Here is a 15,752-nt window from a genome sequence, read left to right on the forward strand (position 1 = left end):
AATGCCATTTTACTTGTAAGTTTCACTATTCGGGTTATCAACTCGAATAAATATCATGTAGCATTAGCGAATACTATAATTAAGATTGAGCATTGTTTTCTCTATTTAGCTTTACTCATCCGAGCGAAGCAATCTCTGAAGCATTTCATTCATTGTTGCAATGACCTTCCATACAAACGGGCACGCAATCTGAAAACTCCTCATGATACCGTCATGTAGAAACGCCCCTTCACAACTTACTGTCTTTGATAAGTGACCTTGATAACCTTTTGCTCATCTCCCAAAGCCATACCCGCCGTATTTTCCTTAGCACCAATACTTCCCGACTCAGTCTCATACTCCACGAATGCAATACCCTTTCTTCCCGGCACCAATCTTACTTCTCTAAAGCCTTCAAATCGTCCAAAGATACTCGTCAACATATCAACATCATATTCTTCGGGAAGATTCTGCACAAAGAGAATCTTGTTAGGAGGTAAATATTCATCCGGTACGACGGCCGCCGCAGCAGGATTGGAAGATTTGAGTCCAGCGCCACGAGTAGCTTTGATGGGTCGTGCAGCGAGATCTGCTGGGTTGGCAAGTGGAGGACCGGTTGTAGGACGAAGTGTAAGTTCGGCGGCCTTTTTTCTTTCTGTATAGGGAGAATAAAGCTCGTTAGCTATGTCGTTATGTTATAGATCACAGAGCATCCGCATATATATTCAATCCCGCACTGTATATCCATCCCACAATCGCAAGGAAAGGCCACGACAAAAAAAACAAAAAACAAAAAAAAACTCACCCTTCTCCGCCAACCTCCTCCTCTTATGAACCTCCAATTCCTCATGTCCCCCCTCCCTCTTCACACTGGCATCACTCCTGGTCTTCGCATACGCAATACGCATTTCCTTTCCAAAGAGCTCAAAACCCTGAATATCCTCAATCGCCTTGGTCGCACTCTCTACATCTTCAAAAACGATGAATGCCTGACCCTTGGCCTTCAAATTCGTCTTTGCGATGATTTCCAAAATGGTACCGTATTCGGAGAAGAGTTCCGTGAGGGCTTCGATGAGCGCGGCCGGCTTGATCGATTCTTCGAGATTGTTGACGTAGAGTCTAGATTTGTTAGTGAGGGGGTTTTGGGGGAGGAGGGCTAGGACGTGTCGGGGTGCAATGACACGTACGTAGCATTTGGTGGGGGTGAGCCACTGGGTGCGTTGGTGGTAGACATGGTGGTGAGTTTTTAAATAATTTGTGATGAGGGTGGTGAGATTGAGAAGAGCTTCATGTTGGAGCTTAGCTTAGGTTATCATTTGGTGCCTTGCGACAGAAGTTTGTGCCTAAGGCATTTGGAGCAAATGTTTCTCGCCAGCTTCACGTCTTCGACCACAATTATGATTATTGGGAAAGTAATTAGAATATTTAGTGACTAAATTCTGATTTAAGAATCATCAATGGGTATACGAATAAATACTGCCAAGACACATCTCTCCGTGGAAGATCAACTCGATATTCAACTCGAGCACTTGGGTATTCACCATCATGCCTCCTGATTCATGAAAGACAACAAGAGTACTCATGGATATTGTCATCGGCAACAACTTTATTTTTATGTTAAGGAGCGAATGAATAAAGAATCTAGCATTGCTTTTTATTGGTAAATAATACGCTTTTAATAATACCTAGATGTAATGATTACCTTACAATCGACTCATACTACGGAACACCCTTGAGTTAAGCCATATCCATAACATACTTACTACGAATATAAGGGGAGAAATCCACCATGACCAGTAACTAATCCTACTTTTTCCGAGGAACATTCGAATCCGATCCCAAAGACGAGTCCATAGAAACGCGTACATCTTTCTTTGAAGTAACATTAATTCCACTAACACCTTCATCATCATCCGATTTCATAGATGCTGCCGAATCCTTTACCAGAGATGCTTCCGATCCCACAGGCGATTCCGCTCTCGAAGATTCTTCTGTTTTTAATGAGGAAGCTTTCTTCTTTGGTTCACCATTGTTCTCATCTGCCCACTTTCGTGCAACAGCTTGAACCCATCCCCAAATAGTTTTCACATACTCCTCATCAATATCAGTGAAGTCACGCATGGTCTCAGAAACCTGTCTTGTTCTTAGAAGACCAAATGTTGCCTTTCTCGTAGAGTCCTCCTTACTCTGCTTTTCCATGTCTTTCCAAAAGCCAAGTAATGATCTAGCCGGGTGATTTTCTTTCAATCCCACGGGACTTGGCGATTTAGCACGTTGCAGCCATTTTTCAAATTCCTCAGTTTTGCCCTCGTGACCGATCCATTTTAACAAGTGCCTCCATGTTATGTCCGTCGAATTATTCACTAGATGAAAGACACTTGCTTCATGTGAGGATGGGCGTGGTTGTAGAGGCTTCCAAGAAATCTTTTGACAAGCAATTTCAATCACAGCTGCAGCTGCTGTATTGACTGGAAGCCAGGAAAGTGGGATGTCGAGTTCAGGTAGAGAATTTAGACACTCAGGGCCGCCGGTGCTTAGCATTAGTGGCCATGCTTCTTTTTCGTTCCAGCTTCCATTGAAAGTGTTGCCTGATAATTGACCAATTCTCACAATACTAATATTTGCTCTTGTCATTTGACAGGCTGAAGAGCAGATCGCTTCAGCAACCCACTTGCTCTTCGAGTAACCCAACGGACCGGCATCCAAAGGATTGCGATTTATGCTTTCTATAATTTTGAAGTCCTCCTCGTCGTTGTCTTTCTCCTTGTCCTCGTTCTCTTCGATTTTAGTGTTAGCCACGCTTGCAGTAGATGAACAGAAGACGAGATGTTTCGGTGCTTCCCCAGACAGGGAGAAATCTATCAAGTTGCGAAGTCCTTGAAATTGCTCGGTGAAATCTTTCAAGGGAATGGAGAAATTAACCTCCCAGGCTGCCTGTAATCTAGCATCAGTATGTATCAATCATGATTGTTAACTGGGGAAAATTACATGAATGATTGTGGTAGCATTTTGACGAAGATCTTTCAATACATCTCTTGAAAGGCCTAACTCATTTTGATCTAATTTCACAGCTCTGCACTCGATATTTGGGGCATTGAATTCCAAGTTTTCGGGATAATGAGACTGCAACGCCCATTCTACTCTCTCACGTGCTTCTTCGTCATTTTTGGCTCGAACGAAGCAAACGATCCGAAGTGCCTCATGACTTGTAGTCATAAATCGCAACAATTCGACTATGTTCATACCAAGAGTACCGGTGACTCCAGTTACAATCTGTATTATTCATTAGAATATTCTTTTAAGAGGCATTGGGTATGCCAATTACACCAATTGCTTAAATACTTACTATGGTTTCCTCTTCAGGCGTGTTACATGATTTTGTTTCGTCCTTGAACGATCTACTATACTGTTCAACCATGCTGTTCATCTGATGCACTTCATCCTTCTCATTCTCGGGAATAGATCCATTCTGAGAGGCTTTGATGTATTCGGTAAGCCTAATTCATGCTGTCAGTTTTCTGGGTGCAACAGATAGACTCTACAAAAGATAATATGTGGGAAGGGAATTTGACAGAATCAGTGCCTGGTATCATTCATGATTGAGTACTTACCCTGTGACACTACCACATTGATAGACTAAGTTCCAAGGAAAGGGTTTAGACCCGCGAAGGAAAGCCTGCAGATTCATTAGCACAGGTTATTAAGTTGAAGAATAGCTTTTAGTCACCAAATTGAGATGCGATCGAATCCGCGTCGCCTGAACAGAATCGATGTGATGAGCCCGAAAGTTGGAGTCATATTGCAGGTCTATCGGAGCGCCAATGGCTGTTTTGACAACTTCCATAACACTTTCTAATGAGACTTCACTGTTGAACGCTGACGCATCGCCATCATAAGCACTTTTGATGTCGGGTTCATAGTGCATGTTGGCACTTTGCCTCTTTGTGGTTCCTTTTGCAGTTTTTTCCAATGAATCGGTATGTGGCTTTAGGACTAACATGTCTTTGTAGATTTTTGCATGGGGTGGAACCGTTTTGTTTACATCCTTAACATATGGCCAAATCATGTCCCTGAATTCATCATCGGTGAAGTTACTTGTAGCGTTTGAGGACTTGATGATTATTACTCCGGGGTACATTTGTCCATTTCCGAAGACAAATGCATCTTTTATATCGGGAAACCTCTTCAATGCTTCTTCCGTGTAAATGGGATCGAATTTCTTTCCAGTCGAAAGAGTGATTTGGGCATCACCTCTACCGACATGTTTCCATGCATTCTCTATAGAATGATGTGGCTCAAATAGATCACTTGTTGCGAAACATCCATCCTCTCGATTGGCCTTTGGAAATTGTGGCCAGTCACTCATGACCACCAATTCATATCTATTAGAACCATCATTTAGTGGCTCAAATTTGAGAGAATCAACACCTTCCACGGCTCTGAAATATTGCCACTCTTTGTCGGTTTTGTAGTCTCGGTGGGTCGAGAGAAGAAATGAACACTCTGCACTACCATAACGAGAAACGAGATTTATTCCTTCAGAGACAAGCAGTTTTCCGTCTTCTTCTGATAAACTAGCGCCGCCTACACCTACAATATCCATCGAACGAAGGAATTCAAGTCCTCTAGATGTCGTAGAAAGCATTTGCGCTATAGTCGGGACACAAGAGAAATATATTGACTTTGGAATTTGATTGGCCAATCTAAGCGTGAGCGATTTTGACCTAGGTCGCGTTCCGAATTTATGCACTCTACGTATAGATGATTCATACTTCTCTTTGATTTGCGAGAAACAATTAATGATTGTCTCCGAAGTGAGTGGGTGCTGACCATCAGGGGCAAGACAGATTATTGATAGACTAGTCCAAGCACGCAAACAATCTGCAATGCCGCCGGTGTATAAAGGTGTTGTGGTAAAGGACAATGTTCCTCGACCATCCAGAATTGGCAAAACTCCGCATGCAACATGGTGAGTGTAGGGAACAGGCTTCGGAAGGCCAGAGGTGCCAGAGGTATGATGATTGTAAGCTGGGGTTTTACCCGTGACCTTGTACGATGGAATATGTGATGGAATTCTTTCGGGATGTGATATTAATTCCATGGTAGATTTCCTTGAATACCCCCGCATCTGAAGTGGAGTGCTGCGTGAGATATTTTCGAGTTTCTGGATTTCCGCATATTGTTGTAGGAGGTCAACGTCGTAAAATACAATATCAATATCACATTGTTTACAAAGATGCCGAACAGCTTCTGAGCTGAGTGATGGCCTATATTGTGTCAGTATAAGCGGATGATATGAGTTCCTAGATCCAATTCAATGTTTGGTGGTTCGATTCTTTAGGGATTCTTGAGAAATTTGAACTGCCTTTCAATACTGAACTTTCAATGCACGCTACTACAAAATACCCTGCTCAAAAAAAACGGTGCTCAAGACTGGAAATATTTGCAACTTACACCATGACCATGACGGATACCCCCAATCGCATTAATGCCAACCAACTGAATAGAAAGGCAAAATCGCTTTTACCCATGAGACCGACACACTTGGTGCGTGTCGAATCTCTTGCGGTTACATTATCAGATGGAAAAAGCTCCTCGGAAGATGCTAATTTGTGGGACAATTTCAATGAACAATCTCGAAGTTCTTGGAAATTATAAAGATGGACTTTCCATTCTGTAGGGGCCGCTTCAGCACCAGCGACATGGACTCCATTGCCATTCAAAACTCGTGTTGGATTCCTTTCTGGTGAGGCATGTCTTGTTTCTTTTCTTCCATTACTAGAAGACGAAGATGCTCCCTGACCATTCAATACTCGTTCGGTACCATAAGATGATCCAGCAAATGAATTCCCTTCAGAATCCTTTCTATTGACGATTTCTTCAGGGATCGCTATAGCTAATTGATCTCCATACTTCTCAGCATGGTGATCGAGGAGTTCATTGATCGTGTCATATTCATCGACCGGGGTTAATCTCCTACTACTGGCTTCGCCCAAAGTACATGTGAAATAGTTCAGATCACCTGGAGCAATGGGAGCCATTGTAAATAGAGGTGGGATGCCCAAAAATGTTGACGAAGCAAAAAAGAAAGATTTGATGTAACGATTTGGAAAGATTCGAAGAGGAATGAGTCTAAGAAGCACTCATAAACAACACATTTAAAGAAGGAACCCACGGCACTGACCAGAGAGAGTATCTGGAGGGGAAACTGCATCTTAGAAAGCCCTAAAAAGATAGCTGCTCTAAGCCAAACCTTGATTGGCAACTTCAAGACTCAATCTTTGACTTGTAAGCTCTTTACTAGTCATATTTTCCAGGGGTTGGAAGTTACTAGATGCGGAATCTAGTGATAGGCCGAATAGATGTGCTAAAGTTGCCTTTGTTTACTTATTAGTCTAAAATGCCAGCGTCATGACTATTTACTAGTGGCAGCTGCATGGTAATGAACAACAGGTACCTGGGTTTTTAGTGAGGGGAACGTTGAAAACAAAGGTTTACCATCTTTCTTCGTGACAATGGAGTAACTATACACCCTTTAATAGATCATTGTTTGTAGTAAGTACGAACACAACTTATTAGAATCTTGAGCTCTACTAGGGCCTAGAAGCATTCATTCATTCATTCATTCTTTGACAATGAGTGGCATTTGATAGTCACGTGATGTGGATAGAATACTACGGTTAACCATAGAGAACATTTATGTATTCACTTCTCGAACGCGAGAGAGCTATTTCTTGTTAATTGGCTTCCTAAATCCTGTATACACTCAACTGGGGTACATACTTCTCGACATCTTCAAATAAATCCAAGTTCATCATATTTCTAAAAAGGTACGCGACGTATTGTTCTTTATCCATGAATGGTTGGAATTTCTCATGTAGAGGATGACACTCCTGACGTCCTCCTTGAGAAAGTATGCGAAATCTATAAACTCGGGATATTGCAGAGGTCTTATGTGTATATCACCACTGTTTGAAAATACTGTCCAATTGATTCGAGTTGAATCTACTTTGCTTCAAAAAAGACCACTATCATAACTGTGTGTGTTGGACTCTCCCCCTTTTCAATGGACATGTGATCATGTTTTTATATGTTATCTGCACTGAGAATATCATCACCTACAAGTGTTTGGTTTGCGTTTATTGAGTGATGTGATACCAAGCTTAATTATACAAAGATACTGCACGTTCTCTTTCAAAATCAACATGTGATGTTTCTATAGGTCAGGTTTATTACTTCGAAATCTACATAACTAAGTCTTCTACAGATATAACTTCTCAGTAATCATTTTCAACCAAACCATTCTTCAAGCCCAGATTTTACAATGCCTTCCAACCACTCCGCAGTTCCTCCTCAAGAGGTAACAGGAACAACTCAATTACCTTGTAAGTTTCATAACATCCCTAAATTGCCCTCTTCGCCAACTGACATTCGCCAGTATCACGCATCAAGAAGATAATCGGGACTGATCAAGACATAAACATGTGTTCCAACAATGCCGCATTTGTTATCACTCTAGCCACGGTATGTCATCACTCTCCATCTGATAATCTTCATACAAAAGCTAAGTATATACTCAAGGAAATGTTCATTCAATACATGGCCGAATCAGGTCATAATGTTGTCAAGTCTGAGCGCAAACCTCGTCGTAACATTCAATACCGTGATCTATGTAAGTCTCCCCTCTCTTCGACTGTCTCGTCAAGATTCTCAACCCTCAACAAACTCAATGCCTATCATCAATCCTCCATATCTTCCGAAAGCCCATCCTCCACTCCCTCTCCATCACCCCACTAACTCCCCCAGCCTCCGCCGTCTCCCACATCGACAACCTCGAATTTCTCAGCGACATGGTCCCCAAGACCGTCCCCCTCAAACTCGTCAAAGCCAACGCCCACATGGCCAACAACCTCGCCAAAGCCAAATCTACTGTCCCCGCCACCAACCCTCCCTTTCCCCAATCCTCCACCTCGCACGCCGGTCCCTCAGCCACAACCCCAAACCCCAACTCCTTCCCTCAATCCCCCCTCCTCGACACCGCACCTCCCCGCGTTTCCGTCTCCGGCCTACTAGAAGACTCCGCTTCGGGCCCCGCATCCGCATCTACTTCCACACCAGCTCTCAACCAAATCCAACCCCACCCTCAAGCCCAACCTCAAGCCCAACCTCCATCTCAATCTCAACCCCAAACCCAAAACAACTCCCCCATAGTCACCACCCCCGCCCACCCCATCACCATCCCCAACGGTTTCACCCCCACCAACGGCTTCACTCCCGCCAACAAACTCCAAAAACAGCAAGAACAGCGAAGAGTCAGCACCGCCACCGAAGACGAAGATCCCAATGCGCAATTGCGCATGGAGAGTCAAGCTAATAGCGACGATCATGATGAGGAAGAAGATGATGATGTTGAGATGAGTTAGTCTGTTAGTACATGATGTGGGTTGTGGTTTTTGGATTTCACGTGTATTTCTTCTTGTTGAGTTTGTTGTGCTGGGGATGGAGTTGAAACGAGATGAACGCGGGAAGGAGAAGAAGTTGTACTGCAGACAGGACGAGGTATATCTGGTTGAGTGCGCGGGTATGGGAGTATGTATTATAGATATCACATTGCGTTGGTTTACAAATTTAAAAACAAAAACAAGGGAACCACATAAACAATGTAAATCGAAACTTCTTTGCAAATCCGTGAAATTTCCTCCTGTGGAGAACAGAATGCTATGCTGTGCTATGGTATGCTATCCATTCATTGCATTCCACCACTTACATACATCAGCAACACCATCTCACCCAAAACGCCCAACAATATGCAACCGATATGAAGTACTTTTTCTCTTTCCTTTCGATATATCATGATTTATATCATCCTATTCATATCCTCTCATATCCTTTCATCCCAAGGGGACTGGACTTCAAGCGCTTTAACTAGGTAGGTAGGTACGCATTTATTATGACCCCTCGCTCATAGCACTGACATGCAATTCATTCCTCTACTCTCTTCTTTTCACTTTCTGTCTTTATTCTTCCATTGGATCATCGCCTTGCGCAGCCGCCGGAACTCTTCCTTCATTCAACTCCTTCTCCAATTTAATAATCTCCCGTAGACTCTTTGCATTCTTGATTAATTCCTCGACCTTCTTTCGTTCGGAATCGGTAAGCTTGACGCGGTAAGACTTGGAAGTTGAGGATGTGGATGCGCCATTGGTGATGCTGGATGTATCGAATGTGTGAGATTTAATGCCCATGATCTATAAAAATAGATATATTAGTATAGCGCTGAGGAGAGAAGAAGACCAAGAAGATTGTAAGCTTACCTTTGATGCAAGAGCAGATGGTTCTGCAGAAGTACCGAATAACTCTCGAGCTCTTTCCCGCTCTACAGCTTTGACTTTCTTGTAATCCAAAAATCGCACATTAGGACATCGGAAGAGAATCCATTCTCTGTAATGCTATTATCCGCATTCATCAATTAGCTTCATCCAACTTCCTAGTTCATCTTCCAAACAAAATCAAACCAATCCCCTCATTCTCACCAATACAAAACAGAACAGAAGACAACGCACCTCTTTCCTAGTCACCGGATTCTCCATCAAAACCAAACTCGTCAACCTTGCACACCCAGCCAATCCATCCAAGTCCGCCAATTCAGCTACATTATTACTCGTCAAAACCAAGGTGGTCAAGTTTGGTAATGAATTCGCCAATGTAGGCGAGATACTGGAGACGCGATTGCGAGCGAGGAGAAGCGTTCTTAAACGTGGACTGAGTGGGAAGTTGCTGAGTAGTTGGATATCATTGTCTGTGAAATCGATTGCGTCATGTGGCTAGTTCTTGTTAGTATTTTATCTTGCGGGTATGTGAAGCTTGTAAATTAAGAAAAGGCAAAGGTAAAGAACAAGAAGTCGTCTTCTTCCACCATCCTTCCAATTCTCCTTGACCTTGCTCTTTCCCTACCACTCTCCCCTCCCAACCCTAAACCAACAGGCACCAAACAACCAAACTCCCCAATCCCAAAAAACAAGAAAAAGAAGGAAAAGAATAAAACTCACCCCAGCAACCCCCAAGTTTTCCACCGCCGGAATCTTATGACCTGCAAACCACCAACCAAACCAGTATCAACTCAGCTCTTTTCAAAAGTGTAGTATAGGGAGCCTCCCCTCCGTTCTTAACAGGAAAATCAAAGATTTACAACGCACCTCGAAGATCTAATTCGCGTTCCTTGAGCGGATTGAGATAGGAAAGAGAGGATTGGATTAAGTCGGCCGTGAGACGCATGTTTGATTGAAAGTTTCGAAATTAGTTAATGAGTTGTTCTGTTGGCGGGATACCAAGAGATGTGAGGATATGTATGAAGGTCGTAAGGTCGTGAGGTGCGTGAATGGGTCGCAAGGCTGATATCATGATGCTCGCAATCTAGAAATTATTTTGGTAAGCTAAGCTTTGATTTTGCGCTATCGCTAACCGAGTTTTAATTATTAGCCTTTTGGAGAGTCATCCTATTAGGTACACACAAGTAACCATTTTCATCTGAAATATATAAGATGAATACCGATACAGGTAAATAATATTATAATGACTTATTACTAGTTATTTTCTAATAAGGGCAAGAGCCTATTGCTCAATCTATGTATATCATACATCTCAAAAATACAATAACCCCGATTCCCATCCTTATTCCATAGTTGTGTTCACTACCGTTTCCATTCCAATAACTCCTCTCCTTCATATATTTTCATGAACATCCTGACTTACTGGAAGACAAAGATAACTCCTCCTCTATCAACACTAACCACCATTCCATAGGGACTCTCTAACAACGCTACATCCAAAATTGAATCCAAATGCGCCCTCAATAGTTGATGCCCTTGCAATGAAATGATTGTACTCCTTGGCGCCTTTCCATTTCCTCTACTGCTTGCTTCAGATCTACCTCCATCATTGCCTCTATCTCTTGTCCCAGCATTAGGAGCCGTTGGGGTTTGTCTAGGTACTCGCTCGTGGTTCAATGTAAGTATTGGTGTGGGATGTGAGGAAGTATATGATGGTTTGAGCTCATCAGTCTCTAAACCACTCATAACCATTGAACTTTCTACGCGTGAAAGATCCCAGAATCGAATCTTACGGTCTGAGCCACCAGTAATGACAAAACCATATTTGCCATCACGATTATCATCATTAGCATCAGTACCAGCAATCATAGCACGAATACCATAATTTGAGACACTGCCTGTTGGTTCGAGCGCCCCTGCAAAGCGACCGAGCATACCTTCTGGACGGTCTTCATCAACAGGCCAAGGTTCATAATTCTTTGGTGCCTCTCGACTTGATCCAGATCGATAAACTTCTCGACATTGTGTCTTTTCAACATCCCAGACGGTAATTTCTCCTTGTCCACTACCACCAGCAACACACACCCATCTACCTCGACCTCTAGTAGGATGGATTCGAATTCTGTAAATTGATGTGGATCCTGGAACACCCCAAGCCTTCAAACGGACCTTGAAACGCAAATCCCATAGATCCAAGATACCATGTGAAGTTCCTAGTAATAACCAATTACGTTTTTTATCGACACAGAAACAGGTTGGAGTGCCATGGTGAACAGGATTTTCTAGAATATAGAGAATTGTCATGGCTCTTAGATCAATAGCCAATACTCTTGAACGATTCGTAGCGATAAGTAAAATCGAATTCGTCTCTAATTTGAAATGCTCTGCCCATATAGCAAATTCGTCTTTTGGTAGCTTGTATTCACGTAAGAGGCGAAGTTTACTATATCTTCCCACCCCACCACTTTGGATGAAATCAACTTTGACTACATTGATGCTTCCATCACTCCCACAGCTCACGAACGAATGTGTATGTTCCACAAAGCATAACGCAGTAACCTTGGCATCATCTGCATGTTTGTGTGTTTGTCTGGATCGATGAGCGATATTTCGTTCGAGTCTACCAGTATCCCACACTTTTACGCAGCCATCATCTCCACCTGTGAGAAAGAATACATGATCTGGAGCAACAGCAATATGATGTATTGGTCCGATATGTTCAGCAAAAGTAGCCACAAGACTACCTTCGGGTCTCCATGGTTTATCCCCAGCTTGATTACTATTCCTGTTAATAGCTCGGCGTCGACTCGAAGGAGCAATCATAGGTCCAAATTCGGCGATATCATTGGGGTAATTATCCACATACATAGCATCTAGCATTTTGAGTATGTTTGGATCGTTACCTGAGTAAGTATGAGCCGCTCTGAATCGTATTTCATTGTTCGCAGAAGCATCTTGATCTTTTGTCAAATTAATTGACAAAGGTTGAAGTGGTTGTGAGAAGGGTCCTTCAACCTTGCCAAAAGCATTTGTTGAGGTAGTACTTGTCTCGGGAACGCTTTTCCCTGGCTCCTTGCGATTCATCAAAGTCATGGCTGAAGACTTATGACGGATGCCACGAATAGTATCTCCTGATTCAATAGACATAGCGCCCAGTAGTGACGCTGTTCCATCGTCGCTCATCTGAGCTGTTGTGTCTGAACTTCCAGGACGGACTAGAGATCCTTTTCGTGGTGTCATGGATGACCTTGGAGTCGAGGTATCCGTAGGGGACAAGAATGCAGGTGATGAAGTTGGAGAGTGTGGCTCTAATCCATTAGTAGTAATTGGTAAGCCAGTTTTCGATCTATGGTTATTTAATGCAGAGCGTTTCCTTTTAGCGATTGAATCATCAATAGTCATGGAAGCATCAAGTAACGCGTCGGCGATAGAATGTTGCTCTCCATTGATCTCTGATCCGTTATTGATTTTGCGAGGTGGTTCCTCTGTGATCTGTTCATCAAACATCACTGTTTGTGGTGTAATATTCAAGCTTCGGAGATTGATGACGTTGTTGAGATAGGTTGGATGTGTTGGACCTTCTCTGGCTTTTGAAGGTGCAAGGCGCCATATATACTCTCTCAGAGCGACCAACTTTGCTTCATCTTCATGACTCATTCCTATGTTTCGAAGTTTTGCCAGCCATTGTTCATCTTCTTCATTCTTTGGTATTCTGGATAAAGCATGATGACCAGACTCTTTAGATGAGACAGTGGGTACAAAGCTGCTTGAATTGAAAGAGAATGTTCGTAATTGATTCACAGGTTTCCAAAATATTCCTCTATCCACTTTGTTAGCCCAATTGACAGACATATCAAGGACTGCCCTCGATAGTGGTTTTTTCAAAGCATCAAGTAATGTGACTTCCGAGTAATCATTAACCCCTGTCTTGAGATATGGACGGACGAGTGGTAAGATGATGCATAAAATATCTGCACTGGACAAAAAAATAGTTGCTGATGAAATAAAATTCACTGCTGCCTCTCTGATCCAAATGTTAGGATGCATTGTGAAGCGACTGACCACATCTACCATTTCCCAAATCTTTGATCGTTGGAACAAACCCAACTGTGCCATATCAGCAAATGAGTGAAGGACACTCCTTACTACAAAATCTTCAGGATCCGTCAGAGCTTGAACCATTAAAGGGAGTATGAATTCTTCAAGGCTGATACCGCCTAAGAAAGTTGCAACCCCAACAATGGTCTCGAAGAATGCACACTTCAACATCCAATTTCGGTCATTCAAGTAGGTATTTAGGTGACTCAAAATAATGTCATTCGAGTCTGCTGTGCCGAAAAACATACATAACTCTGGCACAGATCCTAGAAAAGCTCTCTTGACAGCGGAATCGCTATCCGTAATCAAAGCCTTTGTATGTCCTTCAAAGACTTCAATAAGCTCATCTCGAGCTGTGTCAAATAGTCCTTGAAATGGAGCATCCTTGCTATTAGCATCGTCCGCATCTGGATCTGAAGGAGGAAGTGAACCATCGGACCTCAAAGTCGCAACCATATCGAGACACTTAGAAGCAGAACTGGCAAGGCTTCCTATGCATGCTGCATAGGTCGCCCTTACTAAAGGTCCTGGTTCTGTAGATGAACCGGGGAGAAATATTTGCATCCGTGGCAAGATGTATTCTGGGAATACATGTGCATTTATAGGTGAGACGACTGTAACAAGAGCCAAAAGTTGAGTTATTGTTCGAATAGCTGTTACTTTCACAAGCTCCGATTTATCCGTGAGTAAAGTCATAACATATGGTAGAACTCGGTCGAGTTTTGCTTCATCGGTCAATCTTTCGGCAAAAGCTAGTAATATATCGCAAGCTCGAATCTTTGCAGTCGCTCTCGCAGTATTTCGCATTGATGATACAACTAATGTTAAAAAAATCAAAGTCCCATCATCTATAGGTCGTCTGCCAAGAGCAGAAGCAAAATGCTCATTGTTTGGTATGTTGAGATGTACAGGAATTGGTTGTAAGCCTGTTCCTGTAGAAATACTCTTGCGAGCTGGTGTTGGCTTTTCATTTTCATAACCTAAGAAGTAAGAAATCTTATCAAAGTCGTAGTAGATACGATCAATACGTTCATCGGCCTCACCAAGATTTGCTGATGACCCAGATATTGGCGCTCTTCCAGATGACGGATCGGTAATTAAACCCATGTATTGATGTAAAAAACTGTAAAAGTAATCTGGAAACACCTTCTTCCTCCAAAATTGCAAATATTCTTCTGCTGAATACCTAGATTCAGGACTCAATTGTATCATATGCGACACCATTTCTCGCACATCTTTATCTGTTATACGATTGAGCAACGAGGTAACTGGATCGTACTCTCCTCTGCGATATTGATACAATTGACTCAATGTGAAAATGGGAGCTTCTGTAAAAAGTTCCGCTATCACGCAACCAACACTAAAGACATCCATAGCCCAAGTTATTGGTGCTTTGGGATCGGGTGTTTCTCCTGTCGCCAAAAATCGTTCCGGAGCTAGATAGCATGTTCTGCGTCCAGCAGTATCGAAATAATAGGAGAAATCCGCAGGGTTATCTTCCGGTAAATTTGTTGGCTTAAAAGAAGAAGAGAAATCAGATAGATATAACCAATTCCACGAGGTGACTAATGTATTCTCCGTCTTGATATCTCCATGGAACACATCTCTAGCATGACAATCACGGACGGCGCATAGAAGCTGAAACGCAAGCCATTTCTTCTCGATGTCTTCCAGGAAAGGTCTTGTACTCATGCGATCGTATAGTGAGCTATATAAATATTGTCGAACAAGATAACCATTCGTTTCGGTCTCCGCGATACGTTGATAGTGGAGCGCATTTGGGACATCAGCCAGGGCTTTTCGTTCACCTATGCAAATAAATTAGATTCCATAAAAAGAAATCCATATATACAACTCACGGACTATCTTCTTCCTATACTTCTTGAGATCCATGGCATAAGGCTTGACGACAACCTTGACAAGTACAACCCCATCTTGGCTCCGAGCGCGAATACTTTTCATAAATCGAGCCGTTCCCATAGACTTTTCGTAAACCAAGTCCGAGAGTTCTGGTACATCAATACCAGCAGAGCCCGCCGAGAGCGTTGTGAGGGAGAAACCTTGACCCATGGTTGTGATGAGCAGAAGTTCATCCGCCTGAAGTCATGGATATTGCTGTTCTTGGTTATTGAAACAACGAAGTAAAGCTTCCAGAAGCTGTAGTACGACAACAGTATTAGATATGGCAGCGAATCATATCCTCCAAATAATTGTAGAATGGTTGTAGTTGGCGCAAAGCATTTGTAGTTGTCGATTCCCATATGGTTTACGAATGGAGGTGATTACTAAGCGACAGGGCGGTCATTATCTGATAGCCAACTACCTAATAAGTGGATGCTACCTGGT

General features: G+C 42.7%; 5 protein-coding genes across 5 annotated transcripts; 1 reads left to right on the top strand and 4 right to left on the bottom strand.

Moving 5' to 3' along the window:
* Positions 1–98: 98 nt before the first annotated feature.
* EAF01_006333 (uncharacterized protein) lies at positions 99–1,351 on the bottom strand. Its single transcript, XM_038914587.1, has 3 exons — positions 1,167–1,351; positions 785–1,098; positions 99–634 (listed from the first exon to the last, which is right to left on the bottom strand). Exons 1-3 carry the CDS (start codon positions 1,211–1,213, stop codon positions 237–239), a joined length of 759 nt encoding a protein of 252 aa, XP_038769542.1. The 5' UTR covers positions 1,214–1,351; the 3' UTR covers positions 99–236.
* Positions 1,352–1,785: 434 nt separating this feature from the next.
* On the bottom strand, positions 1,786–6,020 carry EAF01_006334 (uncharacterized protein; the record flags this gene model as incomplete). The annotated part of the gene is made up of 6 exons (XM_038914588.1): positions 1,786–2,913; positions 2,968–3,252; positions 3,326–3,476; positions 3,591–3,655; positions 3,707–5,246; positions 5,434–6,020. The coding sequence occupies 6 exons, from the start codon at positions 6,018–6,020 to the stop codon at positions 1,786–1,788; spliced, it is 3,756 nt and encodes a 1,251-aa protein (XP_038769543.1).
* Positions 6,021–7,303: 1,283 nt separating this feature from the next.
* Positions 7,304–8,402, top strand: EAF01_006335 (uncharacterized protein; the record flags this gene model as incomplete). The annotated part of the gene is made up of 4 exons (XM_038914589.1): positions 7,304–7,364; positions 7,418–7,503; positions 7,561–7,651; positions 7,786–8,402. The coding sequence occupies 4 exons, from the start codon at positions 7,304–7,306 to the stop codon at positions 8,400–8,402; spliced, it is 855 nt and encodes a 284-aa protein (XP_038769544.1).
* Positions 8,403–8,996: 594 nt separating this feature from the next.
* EAF01_006336 (uncharacterized protein) lies at positions 8,997–10,254 on the bottom strand (the record flags this gene model as incomplete). Its single annotated transcript, XM_038914590.1, has 5 exons — positions 8,997–9,227; positions 9,294–9,428; positions 9,543–9,803; positions 10,029–10,069; positions 10,176–10,254. 5 exons carry the CDS (start codon positions 10,252–10,254, stop codon positions 8,997–8,999), a joined length of 747 nt encoding a protein of 248 aa, XP_038769545.1.
* Positions 10,255–10,727: 473 nt separating this feature from the next.
* Positions 10,728–15,476, bottom strand: EAF01_006337 (uncharacterized protein; the record flags this gene model as incomplete). Its single annotated transcript, XM_038914591.1, has 2 exons — positions 10,728–15,214; positions 15,266–15,476. 2 exons carry the CDS (start codon positions 15,474–15,476, stop codon positions 10,728–10,730), a joined length of 4,698 nt encoding a protein of 1,565 aa, XP_038769546.1.
* Positions 15,477–15,752: the final 276 nt, after the last annotated feature.

This window comes from Botrytis porri, assembly GCF_014898465.1.
Source record: "Botrytis porri strain MUCL 3234 chromosome Unknown BPOR_008, whole genome shotgun sequence".
Classification (NCBI taxonomy): Eukaryota; Fungi; Ascomycota; class Leotiomycetes; order Helotiales; family Sclerotiniaceae; genus Botrytis; species Botrytis porri.